General features: G+C 38.4%; 3 protein-coding genes across 7 annotated transcripts; all 3 read right to left on the reverse strand.

Annotated features, from left to right (window-relative positions):
• Positions 1-211: 211 nt before the first annotated feature.
• Positions 212-8993, reverse strand: LOC113671826 (uncharacterized). 5 transcript variants are annotated; one of them, XM_089180796.1, is made up of 12 exons: positions 8915-8993; positions 7617-7652; positions 7120-7266; positions 6600-6649; positions 5806-5901; positions 4945-5051; positions 4468-4595; positions 3370-3882; positions 3005-3283; positions 2403-2514; positions 1703-1908; positions 212-1386 (listed from the first exon to the last, which is right to left on the reverse strand). In XM_089180796.1, the coding sequence occupies exons 3-12, from the start codon at positions 7220-7222 to the stop codon at positions 863-865; spliced, it is 2118 nt and encodes a 705-aa protein (XP_089036922.1). In that variant the 5' UTR covers positions 7223-7266; positions 7617-7652; positions 8915-8993; the 3' UTR covers positions 212-862. The 5 variants fall into 5 exon arrangements, with proteins under 5 accessions (XP_089036922.1, XP_089036920.1, XP_089036919.1 ...); XM_089180794.1 differs by having other exon boundaries at positions 7597-7652; positions 8915-8991; XM_089180793.1 differs by lacking the exon at positions 7617-7652.
• LOC113671508 (uncharacterized) lies at positions 8405-20162 on the reverse strand. Its single transcript, XM_027187724.2, has 15 exons — positions 20006-20162; positions 19809-19892; positions 19667-19711; positions 19476-19544; positions 18572-18664; positions 17953-18052; positions 16578-16970; positions 15877-16112; positions 15476-15579; positions 15030-15121; positions 14132-14461; positions 13511-13614; positions 12545-12652; positions 11778-11964; positions 8405-11522 (listed from the first exon to the last, which is right to left on the reverse strand). The coding sequence occupies exons 1-15, from the start codon at positions 20042-20044 to the stop codon at positions 9616-9618; spliced, it is 3891 nt and encodes a 1296-aa protein (XP_027043525.2). The 5' UTR covers positions 20045-20162; the 3' UTR covers positions 8405-9615.
• Positions 20163-24390: 4228 nt separating this feature from the next.
• LOC149041859 (uncharacterized) lies at positions 24391-27949 on the reverse strand. The gene is made up of 3 exons (XM_089180799.1): positions 27549-27949; positions 26332-26685; positions 24391-25622 (listed from the first exon to the last, which is right to left on the reverse strand). Exons 1-3 carry the CDS (start codon positions 27888-27890, stop codon positions 25143-25145), a joined length of 1176 nt encoding a protein of 391 aa, XP_089036925.1. The 5' UTR covers positions 27891-27949; the 3' UTR covers positions 24391-25142.
• Between the last annotated feature and the right edge of the window lie 28 nt (positions 27950-27977).

Raw genomic sequence — 27977 nt, forward strand, 5'->3', positions numbered from 1 at the left:
AAAAATTTACTAATGACCCTTCCCTCCAAAGCCCCAGCCCCCCCCCAGAAACATACACACGCACGCACGCACGCACACACACGCGCACACGCACGCACACACACACCCACAACAAAAAACGTACCTTCCCTAGGCTGGGGATCCCACAGATGGCATGGGTTAAAACCCAAAAATGAATTCTGGACGACAGACGATGGATGACATGCCCATGTTAGAACCAAAGTTGTCACAAAATCTTTTAATTCAAAACTAAAAGATCTATTCCGTAATGCAACGTCGCATAAATTACGATTAACTTAGTCTCGTACCCAGACCTTCCATGGCCAAGCGGTGATTACATTTCAGTTGCTGTTGAAAAGTAGGTTCGAACATCTGGACTTGGCCAAATTGTACGCGCTCTTATAGAATAGAGTGTAGTTTTTTCCGGAGAGGTGGGTGCCAAAGGGTTTTTTACGTGATTGTAATTAACCGTTGAACTCCCATGAGTGACCAAGACAGAATTTCTCCCTACATTATCATCATAATATCAAGCAGACGAGTGATGAGAATAAAGAAAACATCAATAAGGGATTATTATTTAGTTAATGCAATACCAACTTCTCCGAGATAACATCATATGAATTGCATAGCAGACAGTTAAGAGAATTTCTAACAAGATCTTGGGAGTTGAAGGGTTAAGGCCAAAATTAATGTGATGCATGAATTTTCCAGGAAGCGAGGTAACGCGTTCCGTGAACTTACGAATCAGCGCGAGGCGTGATTCGTTTCCAGAAATTTACGTGACTGGTGAATTTTTCTTTCGTTTAGGAGAATTAATGACTAACACTTGAGTCCACTTTTAAAACTTTAAAACTTTCCCTGATTAGTGATTCACGTTACACAACATTTCTCCAGAGATAGGCCCACGGCAAGTAGGGCAGCGGGAGTCACCTTTCCTTTTATGCTCAGCCACACATGTCCTACAGTACAGCAAATGAGTGCAGGGCATAATGATACAGTCGCGTGGGTTTTCAAAACAAATCTGGCACAGTCTCCCTCCTTTGGCTTCTTCCAGCTCCTTTTCTAACTCTCGTATTCTTTCGGAGCTTTTCGATTTGCTCTCTTCTGCATCTTTTACCCTCTGTTCGAACTCTTTTCGCAGTTCTTCAGAGTCGAGCTCACGTTGACAATCAAAGTACTGGCGAAGTTCCAAAATAGCCGCTTCATGTTTTTCGTCTAACTCAGCCTGTCCTACTCTCAATGTGTTCAGTTCGTCTTTGAGAGCCAGGTTCTCGTCCTTCAACTCAGCCGCACATTCACGCAGTGCTAGGAGCTGGGATCTAATGGGACTCATCTGCGTAAGCTTTACAGCAGTTTCTTTGTCAATTTTGGAGCAAGGCAGCTGACCTGGAAAAGGTTTCAAAAAAGCGAAAAAGGTTTCAACTTTCAACTGTTTTTTACTTAGTTCAATTATCAGTATATATTGTAAATTATCGAGTATCGGGTGCAAGACGCATGTCACGGCCATACCATATACACAAGCAGTGTCCACAACTTTCAACTTCTCTCCTTATCAGAGCACATTTTTCTTTCCCATTAAATACCACAGCCAAAGTTAGCATTACTTTCTCACTCGTTATGAGTTCGCCGTTCAGTCTTTCAAAAGATTCACCATAAAATGACGCATTTCACTTTTTCATCAGGCCATCTAGTTAAAACTAACCTTGACCTTGTTTATACTCGCGGTACTCTGCGACACCATGTGGCCAGGTGAAGAGAACACAGCCGTCCAACGACCCGTCCTTCCAATTCCCTTCTTGAATGGTTCCATCCGGACACTTCAGGGTCCCATATCCAGTCATTTCATCATACTGCCACTGACCCTCGTATACGACCCCGGACACAAACGTCATTTTCCCCTTGCCATGCCTGAAAATAAAATAAGTAGTTTGGGCTAAAGTCTTTTGCTTTTCAATTCGAGAAAAGATCGACAATTAACGTAAGGGGCTGAAGCAAATTCTGAGTTAGGTCGGATGAGAGTATATTAAAAGGAAGGGAAAGAGAAATGGAGGAAGCAAAGATAACTATCAATGCATTTTTCTGATCGTTCAAAACCCGTCTGGAAGGGCCACAGTTAACTCTCTCAAAGATAGATAACTTCTTAATGAACAAACGAGTCCCCCATAGATCATCATAGACAGGACTTAGCTTTCCAAAGACAGTGGAGATTTATTCTGATTAAAACTTTAGATCGGCTGGGATGGACGCTCTGTTTATCAGGTGAGGTGTTCCTTTCGAAGGAGTTAACTTAGTCTGCACTTTGCTCTTACCCTTCAAAATTTTTTGTCCATAAAATCTACTAATTTCACTACGGAAAGAAAACGGTGTCTACGACTGCACCGTCAAAATTATGTTCAACGTACCTCATGTTGTTTTTCCATCCTCCACTGTAGAATCCATTTTCGATAGTGCCTGGGCTGCTACCCACTAACGGCACTGATAGAATAAGTCCTTCACCTTTGCCATGTCGCTTGCCTGCAGTGCAAGAAATAAGTTCAAAGGACATCATCTAATCGCTTCACTGATAATTTAGCACCGTTTATGAAGACTCCTGGACAGAAGGGAAAAAAGCTTCTAAAAGGGTACGGAAAAGAATCATGGCGATGTGTAAGAGGTACCTTAAACGCGAGGGAAGTGGAGAGAATGAGTAGGGTACAAGAAAGGAACGAGTACTAGAGGTCCTAATCTCCTTGGCAATCTAATCTAATGCAGAACCATCTGTGTTCATCATCTCAATCCTTACACAGCCTCCTTTTCTTTATTACTCCTTTGCATTTACTTAAGAGGGTTGTCCCTCCTTTTTTTTTTTTCTTTATTTATCCTTTGCATTTACTCAAGAGGGTTGTCCTTTTCGTTTAATTTCAATTAGTTATCTTTCCATGCCAACATTTAGTTATTTCCCTCACGGTAATTTCCATACCGCAAAAAAAAAAAGGAGTCAAAATATCCCGCCAATGCAGATTACCTCTGCACCAGTCTCCTTTGTATAAAAGCTTCCCTGTCACGGTTTTTAGGGTTCCAAATCCATGAGGAAGTTCCCGCTGACCACTCGTCCCAACTTTGACGGTTCGAGAGTGTAAGGGCCGCTCATCCTGACATACATGATGTAGGACATCGTCGCTAGTTATTGCCTTAACTTCTTGGTTGGTGTAAGGGTTTCTTGCATAGTAACACGGCATTTTGGTTTTAAAAGCGATCTCTTCGAGGTCGGAACGAACTGCCAGTATGTTAACTTGACGGGATTCTGTAAAATAACAAGGACACGAAAGCAAATTGTTGAGAATGTACATTGTTTAAAATTTTTTCATGTAGTGTTAAGTACTTCTTCACCTTGACCCTCTCTTAAAGATGCGCCATCGTTAGGCGGGTCAGCGAATTCGTCAGTTATCATCGAGTTCACGGCGACCATTCTTTGAAAAAGTCCTCTTTGAATTTCTGCAGAGCGCATTAAGGCCTCTAAGGGGCTTTTGAGCTCACACAGGAGAGTTCCTAGATCACAATCCTGATTCTTTCCGGCACTTTTCTCATCACTCGCCTTGGGCCCCGGGAGAACATCATTTTCATCTTCAGGTTCGGCAGCTCGCTTTTCTAGTTTCAGCAACACAAGTCTGTAGAGAGAATTCTGGATTTGCATGCATTTGATAATGCTCTCAAGGAGGGAATCCATAAGTTCCTTCCCTTCTAAAACAGTCACGGTTGGCGCTAACTCTACCTCGTCAGCTGGGGGGAGAAAAACTTTGCTAGGATCTGCAGAAGTTTGCGCCGTAAAATTTATTATCGGAGAAAAGGAAAACTTGTGTGATGGTTGCGCTTGAGTGCGAACTGTGCCAGGACCTGTGGCCTCTGAAAAGAAAGTTAAAAACAGTTGAGTATTTGCCGCACTGAATTTAAATAATTAAGAAATTTCCCTGTTGTAAGGATACCTGCTCTCGTGAGCTCCCTCTACAAGTTTCCCCACTTACCGCACCCTCGCTTTTTCTGTCTGGCAGGATAGACATATCAATAAGAATAAGAGGGGAACGGGGGACTTTCCTTTTTTTTCGTGTTACGTCAACTGACTGAAAGGTGAAACGGTCTCGTTAATCATGTTAAGTGGAATTGCAGAGATCAAAATCTGATCCTGCCTGTTATTTCATCAGTTGTTGTCGGTTAAAGCTTTTAATTTGTAGCGAGATAACGAATGTTAGGTTATCAGCTTGTTTTTAAACGTGTTTTTTTTCCTTCCCTTACCAGCCACTCCAGATACGATCCCATAATCAAAGCCAGAATGACTATATATTTTTCTGCCAAGCGTTTTCTGCCTATCAAGATATTCTTTTCAATTGTTTCATTTACACTAAAAAGTAAAACGTAAGGTGCTGGAAGAAAATTTAAGCTACACTCAGTTAAGCAGGCCAGGCATAAAGGTGACGGTGTGAGGTTTCTTACTTTGGCTTGCAAAAACCCCCGCACTGGATGATTTTGTCCAAATATTTGCTGTCTTCTGTTTCTCTTGATTGAAAGGACCAGATGTGGAGGATTTGACTGCTCTTCTTTGGGTATCAAACGTAGTGGAACTACGAAAGAATCATGAACAGGCTCATAAGTTCAGCGGTTAAAGTTAACTAACAAAGCGTCTCCTGTTTCCCATACCATGAAATAGCCTTTGATTACGGAGCATGAAGTATCCCTACTCTCCAAAATAAGTGGTAACACTAGCATTACCGACATGACTCTTCCCTCCCCCCTTTAAAACAAAAATCCAGGGTAGGGAGTGCACTTCTTAATCAAGAGTAAAGTGTTTTCCCAAAAACACAACCTAGCCCAATAAATCCTGACTGTACGTATACTTTTGAAAATATTTAGTACGTAATATGTTTTGCAAAGTCATGGATCTGTATTTTAATGTAATTATGGATATTTTACATGGGACAATTTGTGTCTTTAAGTAGGACTCCTATTTTTGTTCTTGTTTTTCTTTTTGATGATTTCCCAGACTTCTCAAGGTATTCATAGTCTTCTAAGCGCAACTCCTATAAGTTAAAAAAGTATATCAGTGAGTTTTCCTTCATCAAGCATTAAATATTAACAAATTTTTCACTTGGAGAAGGAACATCATATTCAGGATTACAGTCTATTCATTCAAGTGATCTCTGACTTCTTTACCGTCCTTGAACATCCTAGGGGAAACAAACTCTTCAGTAAAACAAATAAAATAACCGTCTTCATTGGATTGAGAGTTGTAAAACTAAACCAAAGTTAAATCACAACTGAACAAAGAAAAGGATGAACCTATGGGAACTCATTTAATAAATGTATTAATATATAAGTGATCAAGACCTCAAGTGACTGGTCAAGAGGGTGCTGGTAGTTTTCCAAACCAATCACAGAGCAATTGCAAATGCAATTGTGAATAACTCGCAAGAACCAAGTAAAACTTGCTCTAAATGCTTCTTACTTTTGCAAAGCAGTTTTAAAACTAAGGTACTTGAAAGATATAATTCCCTCAGGGTGTTGCACATATTATGGCAGACATTTCATTCAAGACTTGACATAGAGTCTTATTTTGATCTGAGCACTGAGACTTGTCCTTGTCGTCTTTTAGTCTCTGGGTGTTTGATCTGATGCCCCCAAGAGACAACTTCAAAGGAGACTCGTTAACTCTTATTATTATCAATCCTCAATGATATATATGTTTAAAGAAATAGTCATAAAATTTAGTAGTATTAAGACTAGTAGTATCTCAAAGGCAAATAATGGAATCACTAAATTGATTTCCTTACTTACATCAGTACTCTTCCTACAGTAAACATTCATTGCTGTTATGTTTTGAAGCCTTTCTTTGTATCCCAAAACATGATCACTCAATGACTCTAGTGTGGCCTAAAACCACAAAATATAAAATTTAGTTGGTAAAAAGATACATGTATTTCTGAATTTTTGGTGGTGTCAAACTGACAAAAGAAATATCGGTGTGCACAAAATTTTGCCAACCAATTTCTGTCAATGATAGCATACTTTACTAGATGAAATAATTTGTGTCTAAATTAAAATGGAAATAAATAAAAAAGAGTCTGAAAAGTTGAAACATTAAAAGCTTGTAATAGTGAAATGGCTATGACCTCTCTAAAATAAGTGTGAAATATCACCAAAAGGCACAGGTTTGACTTTAGAGCAGCTTTAGTAAAATACAAACTCCTGCATTTTTTTTACTTCTTCAAAAGTTATATTGTAATAACAATAATTATGATAATAAACATTATTAAATCACTGGTAGTTCCTGTGGGCAATATGGGGGAATCCTGTGTTCTGGTTGGCTGTACCCAAGGGGGTGAGACGGGCCCATCTTGCTACCCCAGGAAATGCCTGCTTTTATCCTGCACAAGAAAACATAGTGTGGAGCCGGCTGACTAACAGAGTTTGTAATTTTTGGACAATGTTGGGGACGGAGTTGCAAAAAGAAACAGCAGGAGACAATAAAAACAAGGAACTAATTATGATGAAACAGGTACTGTTTATGAGTTAAAGTCAGCAAAGATTTACTTTAAATCATACTAAACTGACTTCTAAAATTATCTTACACAAAATGGAATAGATGTTCCAGTTAATGTCCAGGCTGGGGGTACAATTACTGAAACAGAATATGAAAATAAGCATTTCAAAATGAAACAGCTACCTTGTCAGGAAAGAATAGATAGAGAGGATTTTCTTGAGGACCCAACAATTTAAAGGAAATCCTCATGTCAAATTGGTCTCAAGCATTTCACCTAAGAAATAGATTCCATGCTGCAGTATATCTGTTCAGTAATAGATCACAGAATATGTCCCAATGTGGTAACAGTGGCACAAGAAACACAACCAAGTGTGTCACTGATTTTCTCACCACATTTTTATATCTTCTGCACATGTTTACAGTAACTTTAAAAACCCACAGCAACATGGAATCTACTTGTTTTATACATCTATTTGCTATGTGATGTATTAGTATCCAATCTTGAACCCTTTACCATTGATTTAAAGACAAAGCAGGGCAAATTAACTGAACATGTATCAAACACAAGGAAATTCGGACATAAAATTGACATAGTTTACTTAGCTTACATGGAAGCAAGGTTGTTTCTCCTGAGTAGATAAGACTCTCTTGACTATAAATGTCATCTTTATACACAACATTTGTAGAAATAGCAACTTTTTTAGCTGACATTTTGGACAACTTTAGAGATGATCATCCACTAAGCATGCCAGTACCTGAAGTACACATAAAAACAATAACTAACAACACTGATTAATCATGATATGATATTCACTTGGACTGAAGTTTTTGATACCATCATGTGTTACTAATGCCTGTGCCAGAGGAAAAGATGAAAAACACTGACTAAAAACAAATTAATGATGAGAACAATTTAATTACAACTGAATTAGTGTAATATTGACCTATATATGATAAGTAAATTTCACTGAAGTTTCAAAGTTATGGGTAACATTCAGTATAGAAGGAAGACAAAAACACAACACAAGATACTTCAGGAAAGCAAGTTTGAACAGACATATCATTACAAAGTTATCTGCACACACCATATGATCCAAAGCCTAACCATTCTATTTATTCCATATGTTCATTGTTTGCCTTGCTGATCCAAACAAAGACAAGATAAAACTAACTTAGTGTTTAGTTCGCACATTTTGTAGCAGCACAGGGTAAAACTGATATGTGTAGGTGAAAGTTTCAAAGAAAATCTTCCAATTGTGTAAAATGTCTACCCGCTGAATTCATGTTGTTCACAGTCACTCCCTACTTCTCCAACCTTGAGAATGGATCATATTTTACAATAAGATAGCTCCTTTCCAACAATCCATAGCAACCCCAAAACATACAAACAATTGAGGCCCAGAGGTGAACTCCTTCTTTCCATACCATCCCACCCCCCCCCCGCATTAAAAATGTTTATGAAATTATCAATCTTGTATTACAAAATTTATAGCCTCCCTCAGAGAAATTGTTTGATCTTTATTAACACCCAACATCCTCTATCTTTTTAACAAAATGAGTTACATGACAAAAAAACATATTTTCAAACACAACCGTTTTTCAAATTGCGGTGCGAATCTTGACTGAAACTAAGTGAACAATACCTGGATGAAAGAGGTGAAACCCTTGAGAGGAAACATTGCAAAAGTCATAACCCCTATCTGTTGGATAAATTGGCAATAATTCCTGAAACGGTATGCTGGCTCCATAGAAGACTGATTAGTCACCTTTCTGGAGAAGTTCGAATAGTTGATCCTATCAAGCCGATCTTTCAGGAATAACCGGCTTGATATGCAAAAATCACAGTGGGTAAAAGCTCCACCACGTTCAGCAGTACGAGGATTAGAAAACAGGTTTACGCGTTTAGAATTGAAATTTATTACAAGAATTATTTCTTAACTCAGTATACACAGAACTGACGAGTTTTTCGGTCTTCTCGTGTTCCATTTAACGTGTGTGAAACTAGTCTAAGATGCTTCCTGAATAATCAAATATCTGGGTCACAAATGCACGGAAGTTAAAATTGCCAACTGCACTTTGTACAAGTACGGCAAACGGACTCTAACAACAAACAAATTACGGTGAACATCGAGTTGTGCTAGTGGCTCGAAGAATCAGTTTAAACGATGGTGATATACAGTGGAAAATGTTGCTGCTATCTGCCATTCAACGTTAAAAAAACGTCAGTTGAAATTTCTTCGTTCTCAAAGAATCGAAAGTAATTTGCTTCCGGCATAAGGCATTACAATAAACTAAACCGGCTGAGGAAAATTAAAGGGCTTTGCTAATCTCCATTTAACACTGCCAGCTGAACTTCATCTTACAACCCTACATAATAAAAATGAAAAAAGAAAACATACACACCTCTCTTGAAATGATAGTAAAGCTACAATTCCTGCGAAGTCGTTGCAAAACATCATGTACAATATTCCCGAAAAGCCTCATGGGTAGTGCCGCGAAGTTTCAATATGGCGACAGCACGTAAGAGTATAGTAAAATGTTCATTTCCTTGAAATAAAAATCCACGATCGAGTCTTCTTTAACTCTACCTAAAGAAGTTAGTTACGCGGCTTTACTCAAGTAGGCTGTTTGATCTCTCAGTCTACTTCACTTCAATCATGAAAAATAGAGACATATCTCCGCAAACAAGGTCTAAGTTGTGCAAACTCATCATCTACCTTTCTTCCTGTTATTCTCTATTTTCTTTTACAAAAGGAGACAGTTACGCCCCCTTTTTACCATTCTTACCGTTGTAAAATACTTGATTTAGGTTGAATGGCCAGCCGTAATTTTATTGTGAAATTAATAAGATAGAGAGACCTACGCCAAAAATTCATTGTTCAATTTCTCTCAGCGATAACATTCGCCTTCTACGGAAAATTAAATTTTTCCAGTTGAAGTCCAAGGATTTACAATTCAAACGAAAAAAGGAGTGGATGGATAGCGTGTCAAAAGATTGGTTTTCGATAAAAAAAAATGCGGTTTTGACCGGAGTACATGATAAAATCAACTATTAGGACACTTGATAAAAAGCAAAGTCCCCAAAAAGTTTGTTTGTGAAACAGTCAGCTGGAATTTGCTTGCTCGAGTTCATCGTCAGTTTTGGTATCTGAGTTCAATAAATTAACAGTTTCTTTGGAGCTATTCTGCTCGTAAAATCCTTGAGAAGTGTCTACATTTTCCATGACTTTGGGACCGTTCTCAGGTGCAATCTCCATGTGAGTATTTATGGCGTCATCATCTTTGGGAATGCTCTCGATATCGACATCTGTGGGAATGCTCATTGCATCAATATCCTGGGGAATGTTTACATTTCCGATATCTTTGGGAATGTTTTCATCATTGTTCTGAGGAACGTTTAAAGTTTCGCAATCATTAGGAAAGCTTCCGTCTTCATTGTCCTTGAGAGCATTTACATTCTCGAAACCTTCTTTGTCATTTCCATCTACAATTTCACCCTCCTCTCCTCTAGATTCAACTTCCAAATTTTGAGGAAGTGCTGGAGGACCATCAACGGAAGCTTCTTTTATTTCATTGCTATTCCTTTCTCCCGCTTCTAACTCGGTTGGGTCAGGTTTCTGTTCGAGTGGTTCAAACCTACTTCTTCTTCTCGAACCATTCCTAGAAGCATCCCTTTCACCGTTGACGTCCCTGTGTGATCGATGCTCGTCGCGCTCACGTCGTCGGTCATCACGATCGCGATCGCGGTCGCGATCACGCCCTCTTTCACGGTCTCGGTCACGTTCACGATCGCGGACACGATCGCGATCACGACCGCGATCACGAAAACGGTCATCCCAGTCTCGGCCTCGACCACGATCGTCGCGTTCTCGACGGTCACGATCATCTCGATCACGTCCACGATCTCGGTCCCGAGGCCGTTCACGATCTCGATCCTCATGCTCCTTTCTTGGCCTTCGGTCTCGCTCTTCATTGGGGATATCCATGGTTTTATCTTGGTTAGCTGTGTTTATCTCTTCCGTATGATCTTCACCTTCTTTCTTTGGTTGCTCATTCCATTCTTCAGGCGCCTCAGAATTATGAGCATCCTCTGGTAGTCTACCCTCTGGCCAACCAGGTGGTGGAATACCATGAGGCGGTGGACCTCTCATAGGACCAGGCCCTGGTCCCCAAGGATTTGGACCAGATGGGCCAAAGTCTGGAGGACGCATTGGTCCTCCAGTGGGCACGAGAGAAGGTAGATCATGAGGGAACCTAGGTCCTCCTGGATGAAAATGTGGCATTCTGATGTGATGAGGTCGGTGTTGGAATGGGTGTGGTCCGTGATGCACAGGAGGGAAATGACTGTCTGGAAATCTACCAGGATGGTGAGGAAAAGGCGGCCCATCCTGAGGTCTGACTGGGTTGTGTGAGGGATGTTGTCCTCGTTCTTGAGGTCTACTAGGGTGATGGGGAGGAAACTGATTAACTTCATGCGATCTGGCCTGGTGGTGACCATCCTCATCTTTGGGAGGAAACTGACTAGAATCTTGTGGAACCCCAGAAGGAGGGAATCGGCTGTTTTCTGACTGAAACTGCCCTCCTTCTTGAGGTCTGCTTACGTTTGAAGTTGGACCTGGCGGGCCCTTAAGAGCTCCTACAGTTGGTGGTCTGGTTGGATTAAACTGATGTAGTGAGGGACCACCTATATTCGGAGGTGGTACTCCTGTCATAAGTGGAGGTGGTGCTCCTGGTGGTACCATGTTGGGAGGCAGATGAGCTCCAGGGAACGGATGCTGCATCAACATCGGTGGAGGAATCAAAGGAGGATGGCCTGGGAACATGTGGGGTCCCGGTGGGCGAACGTGAGGAGGAGCCTGTCCAATTGCGTTCACAGCCTGAGGTTGCTCTGTACTCTTCTCATCAGTTGCTGCTTGAGCGGCTGCCAGCTTCATGAGCTCTTCTTGACTCATATTTCCGAGATCTTTATCATCTTTAATAGTATTTGTGTCTGCACTACCGGCCTCTGATCCTGTAGAGAAAGACCACAACAAAGAGATGAAGGAGGTCATACAAACTATCAAACGTTGTTGATCGTTTTGTTTTGGTTTTTTAAACTGATAACTTGTGGGATGGGACTCAATATGATTGTCATTCCCTGAATAAAGTGCTGATTACAGTTTCAATTGCGAGGAAATATGTACTCTTTCTTAGTAATAACATTTAAGAATAACAACAACTTAAGCTTTTCCGACCCAGAGATATATATAAGCAAAACTACACGTACCCTCCTTCATAGTGTTCTGATGTCCCGGTGGTACAGTTTCTGGGTCAATCCAACTTCCTTCACTCAGTGTTTGTAGATCCACATTAGTTCCCAGCTTACTCCAAGGGATGAATGTTACACCTTGCTCTGTATCGAAATATTCTTTGTATTCTCGGCCTTTCACTCCTTTTCCAGGCGCCCAAGCCAACTGCAACAACACATCAATAATGTCATTGTAATCATGAATATTATTGCATAGGTCTCACAGGGAAGGAATTATTGAATAGTCCTTCACCCCTTGATCCCTAAGAGTGACTAGTATCTAATTTCTCCTTACAATATCACCCTTGAATCAAACATTAAGGTCACAAGAATAAAGGAATTGATCACTAACTAAAGAATATCTTGATTGCTAAACAAATTCTCCTTGTCAGCAACTTAAGAAAAGCATAGAGAGCAGGAATTCAACCTTGCACTTGATGCCCTGAGACTTCCTTACAATCAATCTGGCTCAGATGTTTTGCAACAGTACATACTTAATGCAATGACATAATTTTGGTCATTCAAGTTACTGCAAACTTATTTAAAAGTGAGCGCATGGGGCCTCAAATTTGATGTTTTTAAAAAGTTAACTATAGCAAACATCTCAAGTTTGCTACAAAAAAGTCCCTCGAGCCCACAGAATTTAACTGCAGATTTTGAAGAACTCCTCATATTTACACCTTAACATTACACCCTCACATTAACCACATCCCATTATGTAAAGATAAGACAGGTGGAATACAAACCTTGAGGTAATTACCATGAAGCCTTTCATTCTTTAAGGTAACCAGCACTTTTAAAGCTTCTTGTCTTTCTGCCATCACAACATAAGCACAACCTCTGGGTGGGACCATCTGTACAAATTAGACAGGTCACTTATCAAAAGATTTTAATAACCACTTTACATAATACAGCATACCTGAGTAAAAGTGATCCAAAGGAAAAGACTGTTGAGTATTTGTATCCTTAGGATCAACATCACAGTAAGAAATTCAACTTGTGAAAACAGAACCTGATAAAACTCAGGTAATTTAGTGTTGGGTTGAAAACTTAAATTAGCCACCGTAAAGGGTAAAAACTGATAAAAAACTGATAAAAAAAACTGATAAAAAAAACTGATTAAAAAAACTGATTAAAAAAAAAAACTGATAAAACTCAGGCTTGATCAGGATTGGACCCCATACCATTTGTTAAATTAATAAAGGTTATTGAACTGCATGGGGTGCAATTTGGTTTGAAATCATATGCATGATTTCAAAACCAAACAAGTGCATTGCAAAAGTTGTCTTTCGTTTTCATGCAATTTTTTTTGGTTACTTTAAACAAGCCTTAAAATCGGATTGGTTGTTAAGTTTTAGTTTAATTCTAATTGAGTGGAAAAAATGGGCAATTTAAAGCCAAAAATGGTGTGATTCATTAAAAAAAAAAACAAAAAAACCAAAAAAACACACTGATGATAGCCAATCAGATTGCAAGGATCACCAGTGATTTCAAATAGATGTAATAAATCTGGTAATTAACTTTGCAAGTAAAGCATAGTCATGGAATCAGAAAGAGACAATCAACATCAAGCCGCAGATTTGCAAACTTGTAACTGACCGCCTGTCTCTATTATATCATCATGTTCCATAGTATTGGCTCCCAGACACTGATTCTGGACTTTATTTGAAGCTACTGATTGCTAATCAGGCTCTCACCAACTTTCAACTTACATCAATAGATGAAACTATGAACTTCTTGGTCTCAAACGTCTCCTGTAAATTTTCCCTCATCACTGTCTTAGCCAAATGTCCAACCCAGATTGTTGTACTACAAACTAAATAACAGCAGAACACGTATCAGTTTCATGCCCCTGTATTATAATGCTTTTCAGATTTTCTTTAAGGATTTCACATGCCAAATTTTTGAACCAGGTTGTTTAACAAACCACTAAAGAAAAAAATGCACAAATCAAGAGTAATTTTTTGGTCATATCAAGGTGTTTTATAAATTTTCTTTCTAGTGAACCTTTTCAATTGTTGTGCATCAGTTTTCATTTGAATGTTCACCAACTAATGAAACCCTTTGCATGTAAATTTAACAAATCCAAGATAACAGGTATCACCAAAGCCATGAGCAAGCACACATAAAATGTCCAGGTATGATAAGAACTAAAAGGTCAGACACTTTTATCAAACTCTTATCTTATATCTACAACTGATCAACTTCACTGCGGTAAAAATTTGGACTTAATCTTCAATCTTTCATTTTGTTAAAAGTTTCTCTGTGGCTTAGACAAATTCCTCTTTTACTACTTGCATACTAAAATAACTCTTTCAGAAAAAAAAACATACCACTAAGTGTTTCCTTCTTTGGTGCTGGAATCCAATCTTTTCTTTTCTCAACTTCTCTGTCACTGCCACGACCTCTCTCTTTATCTCTTTCCCTCTCAGATTCGCGATCTTTGTACCAATCCCTGTCTCTTTCCCGATTCCGCCCTCTGTCCCTATCCCTTTCCCGGTCTCTTTCTCGATCTCTTCCATGAGGTGAGCGTGATCGTCGTCGAGGTGATCGATCTCTCCACCTAGGACTCCTGCTCCGTCTTCTTGGAGACCTAGATCGATGGTAATAGCCAGGAGATCTTTCTCTAGAATGCATATCAGGAGACCTTCTCCCAAATGGCCCTGGTACAGAATAACAATTCCAGTGGTGAGATGTGAATACTTGCTCAGGATTGTGTACATGAATATGGCCTAGCAGCTACATGAGGCAAACTTTCCAGTTAATTTGCAACATTCTACCCACTATCATGGTTGTTAACTCCAATTAATACATAGCCTTCAAGAAAATATATTAGACTGTAACAAGTTATACCCAGTACTGCTAACTTTTCAACAACTTAGAAAAAAAGAATACAAACAAAACCCCTGCCTCTTAAACTCTAAGTAGGAAGCTTGCATTTTATTTGCTGTAATTCTTTAATAACACATGCATACTGCTAACATGCATACTGCTAGGATGTGAGATAATGCAGGATACCTACACTTTCCTTGTCTTAAAGATTGCAAATTTTTGTGTTAAAATATATGTAAAAATTAGCTGAGAGGAAAGGAATAGAAATGAGGGAATCAGGGAGGAGAGGATTGAAGCAAAGAAAAGCAACATATGTGACTTAAAATTACATTTAACATGAAAAATCTGTAGGAAAGCATCAAAAAGGTGTGTGATTTTCATCCAAAAGAAGTCTAGTACCTGCAGGATCAGGATGTCGGTCATGAGATTCCCCTACTGGTCGGAAAGTGCTCTGAAATTCACCTTGTAAGTCACCCAAGAGAGGACGAGTTCTAAGAATTATAAATATTCAATGGTATTAAAATATATACCTAACTAAATTAGAACAGAAAATTGTGCTACATTGTTACTGGTTAACATTGTTAACTGATAGCTTTGCCAAAAAAAATGGAAAGACAAGGACAGGGACACTTCACAAAAAATCTGTGACACAATTCAGGGGAAAACCTACAGGGACTGTTTACATTATTCACTATAAGCACAAGGAAAACAAAATTGCAGCAGAGAGAATATAAATGCTCCTTTAAATCTGTATAACTATTGGAACTCATGTAAGGTATTGCCACACTAAAGGCTTTCTATTCCCTGTACAGAACTGTCTTATAAATTGGCAAGTGTTGACTTACTCTTGGCTCAGACGCCTCTCTTCCTCCATCAAATGCCGTCGTTGCTCAGCAATTCTTGCAGCATCATCATCATCATCCCCATAATCAAAATCATCTATGAGAGTCTAAGGAACATGAAGCAGATTCCTTAAGCAAGAATATGCCATTCATAAACAATGGTATTTCATAGTAAAACTGAAAAAAGACATACTGGGCTTCAAGAATGAGATGTTTGTGGCAAGGGATTCAATTAACCTTTTTTCTAGTTAGCTAGGTTCTATCTACTACATGACTTTTGTGTACCACAATTAAATATTCCTATAATACCAAACATATTTAAAAAATTCTTAATTAACCGTGCTCATATTTCACAACCACAAAGACAAAAAAGAAAGCTGATCAACACTGTGCAGATTACTCACTGGTCTCCTCTCCTCTCCAGACTGGGGACCAAGTTGAGTTCCAGGATCCATTTCATTAGGAACCCAAGCAGGCATGCTCCTGGAGGGTCCGAAATTAGAGCCATCTACAAATCTTGTAATTTGATTGGGTTGTAAAGAGTCATCACCATTCCCTTGGGGAAGAAGTGCCTGAGATGAACTTATCAATGAGTCTGGTGCAGCAGACTTGTTTGTCTGTGGCATTCGTATATTCATACCTATAACAAAATTATTATCTAAACATAAGTTCAAAGAATTTTAATTTGCACTTTATTGAGAAGACTTCAAAATTTGGCAATATAGGACCAAAATGACATGTAAAAGGGAATCTGAGATTTTTAAAAGGAACTAGAAGTGGGCCATAATGTCAATCAAGCCTATAGCATAATTTCAAGGATTAGACAAGGTCATCCAGAGTCAAATTATTCTTCATTGTGCCATTGTTCAAGTCCTACTTGCTTCTAAGTTAGAACAAAGAGCCTGTGACAATTCAGAGCAAGAACTTGACCTAAAAGAAAAAAAACCTGCATGACAAAGTCATGATTGATTTGTCTGTAGTTGTTTGGTTGACAGGATTGCCAAGTTTTCTAGACAAATAACTGAGCATAGTATTACAAAAACAATACAATCCAGCACTATTATTGAATTTTTTGGAAAATTAATCAAATCATGGTAATTTTCACCTGTAAGGGCTTGGATCTGTGCATAAACCTCTGGCTGCAGTTGAAACTTAGGCTGCTGTTGTCCCACTACTGTTGGAGGTATGCTGCTTCTTTGAGATTCCGCAATTGCAGATGTGCTCCCTTCTGTTTGGTGTGGAGGCTGGGTTTCCTGCGGTACTGTGACCACCCCTGGTGGGAGAAGCTGTTGCTGCCTCAGCTGCTGTTGTTGTTGTTCATTTATGCGCTGCTGCTCTTGAAGCTTCTGCTGAAGAAGCTGAATCTGTCGTAAATGTTCCTGCTGCTGCTCCTCAAGACTGGTGGAACCTGGATTAGTCATTGCTAGGGTGGCTTGATTCTCTGGCACTTCTACAGCAGATGCATTGACTGTCTCTGTAGCAGGTAGCAATTCACTCTCTGTATAAAAACATATCACTGTTATGAATACTGTTATGAATACTGTTATGAATACTGTTATGAATACTGTTATGAATACTGTTATGAATACTGTTATGAATACTGTTATGAATACTGTTATGAATACTGTTATGAATACTGTTATGAATACTGTTATGAATACTGTTATGAATACTGTTATGAATACTGTTATGAATACTGTTATGAATACTGTTATGAATACTGTCAAGCTCACTATAAGGGACCACTGCTCCAAAATGAAGTCATGTTACTCACTAATAAAATCATCAACCACTTCCCACAAGAAGCAAAACTCTGCTCCCAATATTGACTGCACAAAGCAACATAAACTACTGATGCACTTGCAGCAATTAATCAAAAATCAACATTTCAGGATTTTTGCACATCTCAAGCTGATTTTTCCAGGATTCCAAAGATTCACATTAACCCTTAAACTCTCAGAAAAGACCAAATTGTTCCTTCAACATCAAAATGACAAGTGATGACATTAAACAAATTCACAAGGAAAATATCAATAAAATCAATTTAGTGCTAAGTTTTAGAATTCCAGGACTCTCCACATTTATGGGGCCTCCTACAAACCCTATGTGGCTTCTCTGATCATTCTCTTGTACTGACTTTTAAGAAGGAATAATATCTCTGATATTGAAAATTTGGTAGCAGTTTCAGCCTACCCTGAGCTTACAAGAAGTTTGCTAGTTTACAGAACTAATTGTTCAGGCTGCCTGTGCATTGGGGTAAGTGAACCTATTTCCACTTTTACTTCTTGCACGCTGCACCATTATTGTAGGAGAAAGCATTGCTTGACAAATCTCTAGACAATTGTTATTTTAGTATGCTTTCATTATGTCAAAGTTTCTTGTCAAGAAACCAACCTATTAAATGCAAGCAAGCATCTAGCAAATTGTTACTAAAGTGCTCCACTACTATATACATGTAAGTAACAAAAATAGTTACTTGCCCTCCACTAATGTTGATGGTAAGTTCAGAAGAGGTTGAATTACTTCAGGTGCATATATACCATTCTTTTGCCATAAGTTCAAGACCTTAATTACTTTTCCCTGAAAATTAGAACACAAAAATGAAGTAACAATTTTGGACTTGGACTAAAAGCACATAGAAACCCTTTCCACTGATCATATAACTTTTATAAGTCACGAGTTTGCAAAAGACAAGCAAAATTAACAGGGAACACTACAGTTCAAGAAAAAGTATTTGTTCTCCAGTATATCAGTGATTATGATATCTTTCCCTGACCTGAAAGGGATGGGAAGGGGACAGGATGGCACAGGGATGGCACAATGCCAAGAGTGCTCGTATTACACTGCTGTGGCCTGGGTTCCAATTCCCCAACCTGGCATCACATGTTAGTTGAGTTTGTTTTTGGTTTCCGTCTTTGCTCTGAGGGTTTTTCTCTAGGTCCTCTGGTTTTCCTCCATCCACAAGACACAGGAATAGCCTTCTCGTGTAATGACCTTTGCTAGCTTATTAATTATCATTATCGTTATTATTATTATTACTATTATTATTATCATTATTATCATCATCATTATCATCATCATCAATACTATTATTATTACCTGCTCCTCTGGAGTACATCTAAAAATATGCTGAAAGGTTGGTTTTATATTTTTTGCAAAGCGTGGTCCATACACATCTTTCTCAGCACCAAACTACATTTAATAAGAGAACAATCAATGAATGATTATAAAAAAAAAATTTGAAATAAGGTCAGAAAACTATAAAAATAGGGAATGACAACCATTGAACTCCCACGAGTGCCCAAGACAGAATTTCTCCATACCATATCAATACAATATTACACAGACAAGGGATGAGAATAAAATATCAATTAGTTAATTGTTTGTTAAGCCCATACCACATTCTCTGAACTAACATGATAAGAATTGTATGGCAGACAGTAAGGACAGTTACTATTAAGATCTTGGGATAAATAAATTGTCACAGTATAATGCCACTTACCCTCACAGAATCAAATAGAAAAAATTAAGATTTCAGATCTGAATAACTACTATAATTGTTTGTGGTTTGATTGCTTGACTGAATTGTGTCCAATCATTAGATCAAGTTTATGTCTGGCCTAGTTAGATTAATTGGCTGTTCAATTTGTTTCTTTCAGCATTCTAGGAGATGCAGAATAGGCAATGAAATCTCCCATTTTAGTTCATTCACCTAAACATTTTTTCAATAATTAGTTTAGTTCATTGGGAAATACAAAAATCTAAATATTAGACAACTTCCATTCTCATAGAAACTTCTATATTCTTGAAATTTGTTTCATAATTCAGCTGTTTAAGTAGACTTTCAAAGCGATGATCATATTAACAGTGATATCGACTTTCCAACAAGTAAATGCAAATGAGTTACAGTATGCAAACGTCAAACATCATACAGCCCCAACACATATTAGATCGCAAATAAATGCACATGTCATATTACAAAAAAATTAACACAAAGATTCACCTGGTGTCGCGATTGCCGTATAACAGAATCCATTACATACAGAGCTGGAACTTTATACTCCTGCCGACACTGCAACAACGGAGGAAATTTGAGAAATAAAGTTCACTTGATTCTGAAACTGTCATTAACAAAAAATTAATGATTCCACAATATCATTGACAACTGGAGAAGGACAAGGAATCTGGACGAACCTTTTGAGCAAACTTCTCGATGCTCTGTACCACGTGTTTATAATACTGCAATGAGATGATAGTTAAGTTACTGAGGTAAATCGCTGGAATTTCATAACGTCTCTTTTCGGTTGTTTGTATTATATATGAACACAACGCATACCTTGATGGCTTTAACAGCAAGCCTGGTTACAGATGCAACCTTTGCTTTAGAGATAGGTGGCTTGGTTTCATAGATTGTCGACAGCTGAAAGTATAAATCGAAGCTTACAAGTTTATCGAGGAGCAGAAGAGAACTCTCGAAGCCGCGCAGCAAAAGTGATTTTCATTGAAAACCCTCCGACATGACATCATACTTACTTCACTATTGAACTGCCTTACAATTTCCATGTCCCCCATTTTTGCTTCGGTCGGTAATTTAGAAACTACACAGGAATTGCCCAATAATTTGACTCCATTGTCGGGCAGAAGTAAACCAACATGGCGGAACTTAAAGTGCGGCTATCCCATCATGCTCCTGGGCAAAAATAACCCATGGGGTCCCCTGCTAGCTCCCGTTTTTTGTCATATGCGTAATCAAGTCAGTATCAAAGTTCGTCATGGCCAAGTAGAGTGGAAGTATTTTCAGTCGTCGCGTGAGAACTTCGCTTGGAAACTTCGCGTGGTTCTCTTAACCTACCCTTTGGCAGTGAGAATGTAACTATAAGCGGTACTTAAACTAATGGAGTTGTTAATGTCGTTTAACCGCGCCGATCTCCAGAAGGTTCTTCACCGGCTACAGTTCTTCACGGTGGCCGGTATGAAGACCTCATCATCCGCATTGATGGATTCAGAATGCCCCGACAGCCCAGGCCTTTGTGAAGAGAGCTCCCTTTTAAGGAAAGCTTGGACATGGATAAAGGGGGTAAGTTTCTACAGAACCTGTGATGCTGTGTTGTTGGGAGAGTATAACAGGGTAATTTAGCATTATCAGCTGAGTTGGTAAAGTCAAGTTAAATAAGAGTATTTTAGTTTTTTTTTTAACGTTTACAAGGAAGCTGTCCTGCATATATGTACGATCCACTCAAATTGAATGCAGACCTACACACACGAACTGGTCGTTATGGTAAATTAAATTTCGCCTGCCCTCGTTTCAATCGCGAAACCGAGGGTGGGAGGAAGGACCTCTAGCGTATCTGCGACTAGGCTGTGGAACCAAATACCCATTAAACTGAAAAAATGGGCGACAACAGTTGCTTCTTTCAGAAAGGCCTTTCACAGACATCTTCTAACGAGCTACGATGAAGTAGAACATTTCAGTCCGAATGTGATTTAACCTGATCCAAGCGGCATATTTTATTTTATCTGTTTATTTTTAGCTTGCATCCTTATAGATCTGTTGACCTGTTTTTATAATCCTCGAATACATTTTAATTCTACTACGGTACTTTTAGGATCGATGGCTACTAGTTCATCAGTTGAATTACAGTTGTGTGTTACCCTCCATAAATAAAGTTGTAATTATTATTATTATTCCAAATTATGCTCAAGTCGTTTTTTAAAATTATACTTCATTTTCTTAAAATATGCTTTCAAAAAAAAGAAATACAAAACAAGTGTAAATTACGTATTTTTAAAGCATTTTAAAACCTTTTTTGAGTTACATAGATGTTAAGCGATAAGACAACTCAATTCCGGACTAGATGCGGTGACTTAATAATTATGTCAAAATGCACGATGTTTGTGACAGGTTTCTCTTCAACGCCATTTTGGTTGCGTGTAAAAGCGGCTTTAAGCGGGAACTGCATGGGAAAGACGCAAGCTTTAATTCCGGTGTGCCCTGTCCTATAGATGACGAACGACTCAGTATTGCGGTAACCTTCCTCCCCAAAGACATGGCAAAGTTCAACCTAGACTGAACCATGAACTAAACTTGAAAATCATCAGGTAATTTAGTGTTAACAACTCGGTTGAAAACGTAAATTAGCCACCGTAAAGAGTAAAAAAGCTGACGTTTCGAGCATTAGCCCTTCGTCAGAGCGATTGGAGGAATTGTGTGTTGTGTGTGGGTTTATATGCAGAAAGAGGAGCTACGCCATTGGTGGGAATATGGTGACGAGAAAACAGGAATAAATCAGTTGAATGAAAAGCGCTCATTTATTCCGTGGGGATAAAGGGTGCCGATTTGGAAGATAAATTTCTGTTCTAGTGTTTTACGGCTTTCCGAACTGCCTAGATGCAAGGAAAGGCCGCAAACTGCCATATGCTGTTTAGAATGATTAGGAAGATTAAAGTGTCTAGCGACTGGTTTGGATGCTTCCTTGTCATTTCTTTCCACGTCGCGAAGGTGTTCTCGGAATCGGTCACCTAGTCGTCTTCCTGTTTCGCCGATGTATAACTTATTGCAATAAGTGCAAGTTATGCAGTAAATAACATTGGCGGAGGTACACGTAAAGTGATCAATGATCTTAATGGATCTCTTGGGTCCCGATATTTTCTCTACGTTATGAATGAAAGGACAAGTTTTGCATCGTGAGCGAGCGCATATAAAAGTTCCAGATTGGTCATTGGTTTGAAATGAACTCCTGACTAAAAAGTTGCCTATGTTTTTGTCACGTTTGAATGAAATAAGTGGGGGTTGCGAAAAGATAGTGCCAGTCTCTAAATCGTTTTGGAGTAATATAAAATTTTTAAGAATGATAGATTTAAATGCGTGGTTGTGAGGGTGAAATGTTAGAGTAAATGGAATGCGGTCAGTGTTTTTCTTCTCAGCCGTTTGTAGTGCTGACTGTCGATCGATTTGTTGGGCACGGTGGTAGCCCGCTTGAACGACAGAAACAGAATAGCCACGTTTACCGAAAAACTGGCACATTGTAAACGACGAAGTCTGAGAAACTGTGAAAAAGGTATGGAGTTCTTGACGTGTGATGGATGTGAAGATGAATACAACAAGTAAATATGTGAATCTGTAGGTTTGTAGTAAACACTAGTACATAAGCCGTTGCCTTCAATTGAAATTTTAAAAAAGAGAGGTACAGCAGTAATTTAGATAAGAGGTGCATTACCTTCAAGTTACAAGTTCACTAATGTTTAACCCTGGACAAAAAGGGAATCAATGTTGGTACAATTGAATGTAGGCTACAAATGAGGCGGGAATGGGCCACTCAAATCTTAAAGTGACAGGGATGAAAAGGACAGCGTAATTGGTAAGTCACGCTCCTTGTCAAATATATATATGCGCTGTGGCCGCTCGATTATAAGTTCTTGAGTCTCTGATGGTTTGGCAAGATATGTGAGTTATTTTCTTGTTCTTGATCGTGATAAGGCTTTTCTGGCTACAAATGGAAAGTGAACGTGCAAATAAATAGGACAGTACTGATCTTAGTTGTAGAGAGGACACTTAAGCTTATTGCATCTAAATCATGCCTTTGCTGATCAGTTTTTTCAAGTTCAATGGAAGAGCATCTCACCGCAAAATCGGGAGGTCTGAGAGTGGATTACCAGTCCCCATCCGTCGACGGAACTTAAAATTTACCGGTCCTTTCTTTTTAATTCGATTAGCAACTATTGTGTTTATTATTCTATTATTGTGCTGCAATTAACATCTGTGACATTCAGTCATCATTTTTCAGGACCGTCTTGTCATGCTAATAAGATTTATATTGGTAAAGCACGTTATCCTGCAACCTCCGACCATCGTAAAACTCGCACGGTCCGCTGGCTATGGTATTTTTTGACACTGTCACAAAATTTAACGCTACAGTAAACGACAATCGCTACTTTACCGCATGAAATATTGTCGTTGTGAAGGTAAATTTGATACGTCAATAATCTACCCCACTTGAGAAATACTAGATCACTCTTGATGCCAATTTTTATTCTGCCAAAACGTCTAGCCTGTGTGAATAAAGATCTTAAAAGTATTCTTAACCTACTGCAGTTAAGTTTACCTTCCCATAAACTGTCTCAAATGGTAATTTTTTAGGTACTGTTTCTGTCCAAATAAAGAAATAGCAGTTTGAATGGGGTCTAACTAACTCTTTCAATTCAGTATTCCAGTGGCTTGGAGCTCATCTATTTTTTACTGATGTTCACAGAAAGTACTGATAAGGGTTTGGTTTCCAAATCCTGTCATTGCATAGGTTTAACTTAAGTTCTTGATTCCATACGGAATGATCTTGTGTATTTTATGTGGTCGAGTCCGTCCACATCCCTCCAATCAATGTTGATAGCGGAGGTTTTGATCAGAGTGATCGAAATCACCACGGTGAAGGGGAAGGGACGATTGCACTGCGAAAAAGGGTTTTATTTGCACATCAAGTGAAATTTTTCTTACTTTCGGGCAATGTGCCCTGAACTTTCAGGAAAATAAACGTGAGTAACAAAACTTCAACTTACTTCGTCATTTGATGGGAAAATAAGCGTTGCATTGGTTTCGAAATTCTTAGCTGGTATCCGACGCAGTTTTAGGAGGTAAACAGACAAACTGCTCATAGAGTTGCATCCAGCGTTTTAATGAACTCCCCCGCCTCAATTGCTTTGTATTAGAGCTCGTGTCTCTTTTGCAAATATATGAAGTACTGAAATAAAACAAGCCACATACGAAATATTCCTCGGACTAATCCCTGGCAAAAAAGAAACATTTATGGCTCAACAAAATGGTAAAAGAATGATGGGTGAAATTCAGTTGAACGATTTTGATGAAAGAACAACAGGAAAATACAGGAAAGTGTCATACAGCTTGTCACACATGTCACTGTGTACCATTTGCACAACAATCGTAGGAAAGTGTATTTTGACTGTGTTTTCACTATGAAAATTAAGACCAATTAATGATTTCTTCACAAAAAATTCAACTCTCTACAATAAAGAATTATGAACAGTTCTTTGGCACATATAGAAGAGCGCACATTTACATTTTTTCCTTATAGTTCAATACAAAGTTGCAGCTTTCAGACTGAGAACCCAACAATTAACTTATTAAAAGTTACACTGCTTTTCAATAAAGCTCACTCACAAATTCTGCAGTGATTGCTAAAATTGCTTCAAATCATGTACTAACTTCCGACCGTAGTTGATGGTACGAACGTTTACCTATTGTGCTCTGCAGTTTTGCATTGAATTTATTGTTTATGGCATAATTTCTAGCGTCAGAAGAAGAGTTAGAATAAAAAACACATCTTAAAGATAAAACAGAGCTTAAACTCCTCTGGCCGTGGACTTTCCTACCAAAGCTAACAAGGTTACTCAGCCTCTAGCGCAAATAACTGTGAGACCTCATGTTTCTTATGCTAGTCTTTACGTTACTTTAAGACAACTTAAATGAGCTATTTCATCCTGTGTAGTGTCTTGGAAGTTACCATCCCCCATAATCTAACCGCCAAGGTACCCTCAAAGATAAATATCTTATAGCGCTCTAACTTTATGAGTGTAATAACATTTTTAAGGTGGATAAATGTCTTCCTGGGTTGAGTGAACTTCCTGCTTTTTAACAAGAACTGGGTCAGGGATTAGAAAGTCATAAAGTGCCTCCAATCCAGAACTGAGTCGTTGCATTTTGGCTTGAAGTACATCGAAATTTGGGATTGACCACTTCATAGAAACCAAAGTTGTCCTCGTTGTTTACGGCATGGTCTGAAATGCTTCCACTGAAATCACAGCCATTCTGTTTGGAACTATCGATATGGAGAGGATGAGCTCCTTTTTTATACCAGGTCCTTGTTGTGCAATTCACACACTCGTTTCCCCGGATGTTCACATATTCATAAGGTCGACAGCCACCGTTCTTTTTGGGTACCTCTCTAATGATGTCGAAGTCTTTAAGCGAGGCTCTCAGGTAATCTGTACGTACGGTGCCATCTGTCTCGTATCGGCAAGTAGCTCTCCAGTGAGTCGAGTGATTTCTGAGCCAAAGGAGGTAGGGTCGTTCCATGAGGTAGGCCTGCCAATTTGGGGCATCACCGCTGATGGCTTGATAGTCACCGTAAAATACGGTCAGCTGCAGACAGAAAATGTGAACTTCAGTTGGTAAAGATCACTATCATATTCCTGAACTTAAGATTCTTGCAGCTTGAAACAAAAGTTAGGCTGAATTTTTATAACGTACCCTTCTCAATTTGAAGTATTACTGCTGATGGTACTTGAGTCTGGATAGTCATTATATATAAACACGATTTCTTTTGTTGAGCCTCTGATAATGTAAATATTTTGAAGCGTCAGATTTTTAATTCATTGATTTAAGTTTTGTATTACACATAAGATACATTAGTTTTTAGTAGCATCTTTTAGCATTTTTATTCATTGTAAATTTTTAATTTTTAATTTTCGAGGTCCTTTTTGTAAACCACTTTTTAGTGAAAAAGTTTCCTCATTAAAGATTGTCATTATTCTAGCAGCTTGAAACAAAAATTAGGCTGAACTTTTTATAACGTACTATTGTCAATTTGAAGCATTACTGCTGATGGTACTTGAGTCTGGATAGTCATTGTGTATAAAACAAGATTTATTTTGTTCACAGAATAGTTCGAAGATATCATTAGTGACGAAAGCTTCTAAAAAGACAGACGAACTTAACTTACGAAGAAAAATATTCAAAATGAAGGCATTTCATTTTTGAGGGCTCTTAATTTTCTCATCCTCGTTATTTTCTGTAGACGAGAACGTACAAGGTATATTTCGTTATGGCTTTAAAATCTTAAGAAAATTACCTTAAAAAGGTGGTTATTGGACAAATTGAATGACTCAATCAGGTTCCATGCGAACCCAAGCTCAGAATCAAAATCACAGAATACTTGGAAAGTTTGGTTTCTGTCATCAATGACGGTGTACAATCCAGAGGCGGTGAACCTGGCTGCTTTATAATCCTGACAGCTTCTTCTCAGCTGAATCTCGCAGTGTTTACCAACAAACGGTACAGGACAGGAACAGTTGTACCGAACACTTGTGGGCTCACAGGCCTCAGTGCAGGTTCCTCCTTTGAGACACGGATTGTTCCCGCAGCAGCCGTTGCTACATGTGACGTCAGTGGCACATGGAACGTTAGGAGCCTTATGTACAAAAATCTATTAAAATACAAAATATTCTTTATCATTATCATCTTTTTTTTTTAATGTTACATAAAAATCATCAAACTTGCAAGCAGATTACCTTTTAATTTCCCAGAAATCTCCCATACTAGGAGAGTTTTTTGTATTTCATCGCACTATCTTAGTTCAACGTTATACTCAGACTACCAAGAGAGATCACCGAATAAGAAATAATCTCTAAAATCAGCGAAGCAAGAGTTTTAGGAGTGAATTACATTTTATCTTGCAAGAGCCAATAAGTTTTATTTCAAAGATTTTCAGCATTTCACCGCGAAGTAGGTGACGTTCGAATTTTCACGGAGAACACAGATTTTCTTATATATCCTTCTAATTTTTCGAATCTCAAGATAATTGTTTTGATCCCACTTTGATATGTTGTAAACCGAATAAATCAGTAATGTTTTCAATAGAAAATTTCATCATCCTTTAGACTCTAATAAAAGACGTACGTATCTTGCAACTAAGGACCAATACAAAGGTTATTTTTCAAATTTTGAGTTTCCTGTTTTGAAAACTACGTTAAAAATTTAACGTCTTTTTCTGCAGCTGTTATCTCGGGTTTAAGGTAAACAATGAGCTTAACATAAAAATAATTTCGTAGATAGGATCAGCATCCACGCGGAAGAACAATTTTGACAGCAACAAGAAGTTTATCATAATACATTGGTTTTTTATTGTGGTGATTTTTTGCAATCTATCGTCAATTTCTATTTAAAAGAATTTTAATAGAACTAAGACAATTGAAAATATATCCAAAAAAGATATAGATGTCACATATCCCAGCTGGACTAACGATCATGCACCGTAAAAACAGCTTTTAAAATTGTAAAATTTATTACCTTATTGAAGGTTTCCCTTCGCAGTACGTAATAAATAGATCCTGTATTGTTTATCAGAGAGTTCTTTCCAGTAAAATGGTTGCCTTCGTTCAACTCGCAATATTTGGTTTCGTTCTTGACTTTGTAGTTTATCGACAAACATCGACAGTCGTTTATACACCACAAGTAGCACTGAGCTGGGTTTGACGTAACAGAATTATGGAAAACACGGCCAACAAGCTCTTGGTTCTGCTTGGCATGTTGTTGCTCATTAAAAGAGATCTTTTGACATTTTTCTGTGAGGCAGTCTCCCTTAACTTGCCAAACTGAAATGAATAAAAACACAAACTTCGTTTCCAACATTTTACCTTTCACACACCACTCGAGCAAACGATGTCTCTCGTGATGTCTTTCTTGAGCAGATTACTAATTTAGACATCGCCTTTCCTT

This window comes from Pocillopora damicornis, chromosome 8 (assembly GCF_964200805.1).
Source record: "Pocillopora damicornis chromosome 8, jaPocDami1.2, whole genome shotgun sequence".
Classification (NCBI taxonomy): Eukaryota; Metazoa; Cnidaria; class Anthozoa; order Scleractinia; family Pocilloporidae; genus Pocillopora; species Pocillopora damicornis.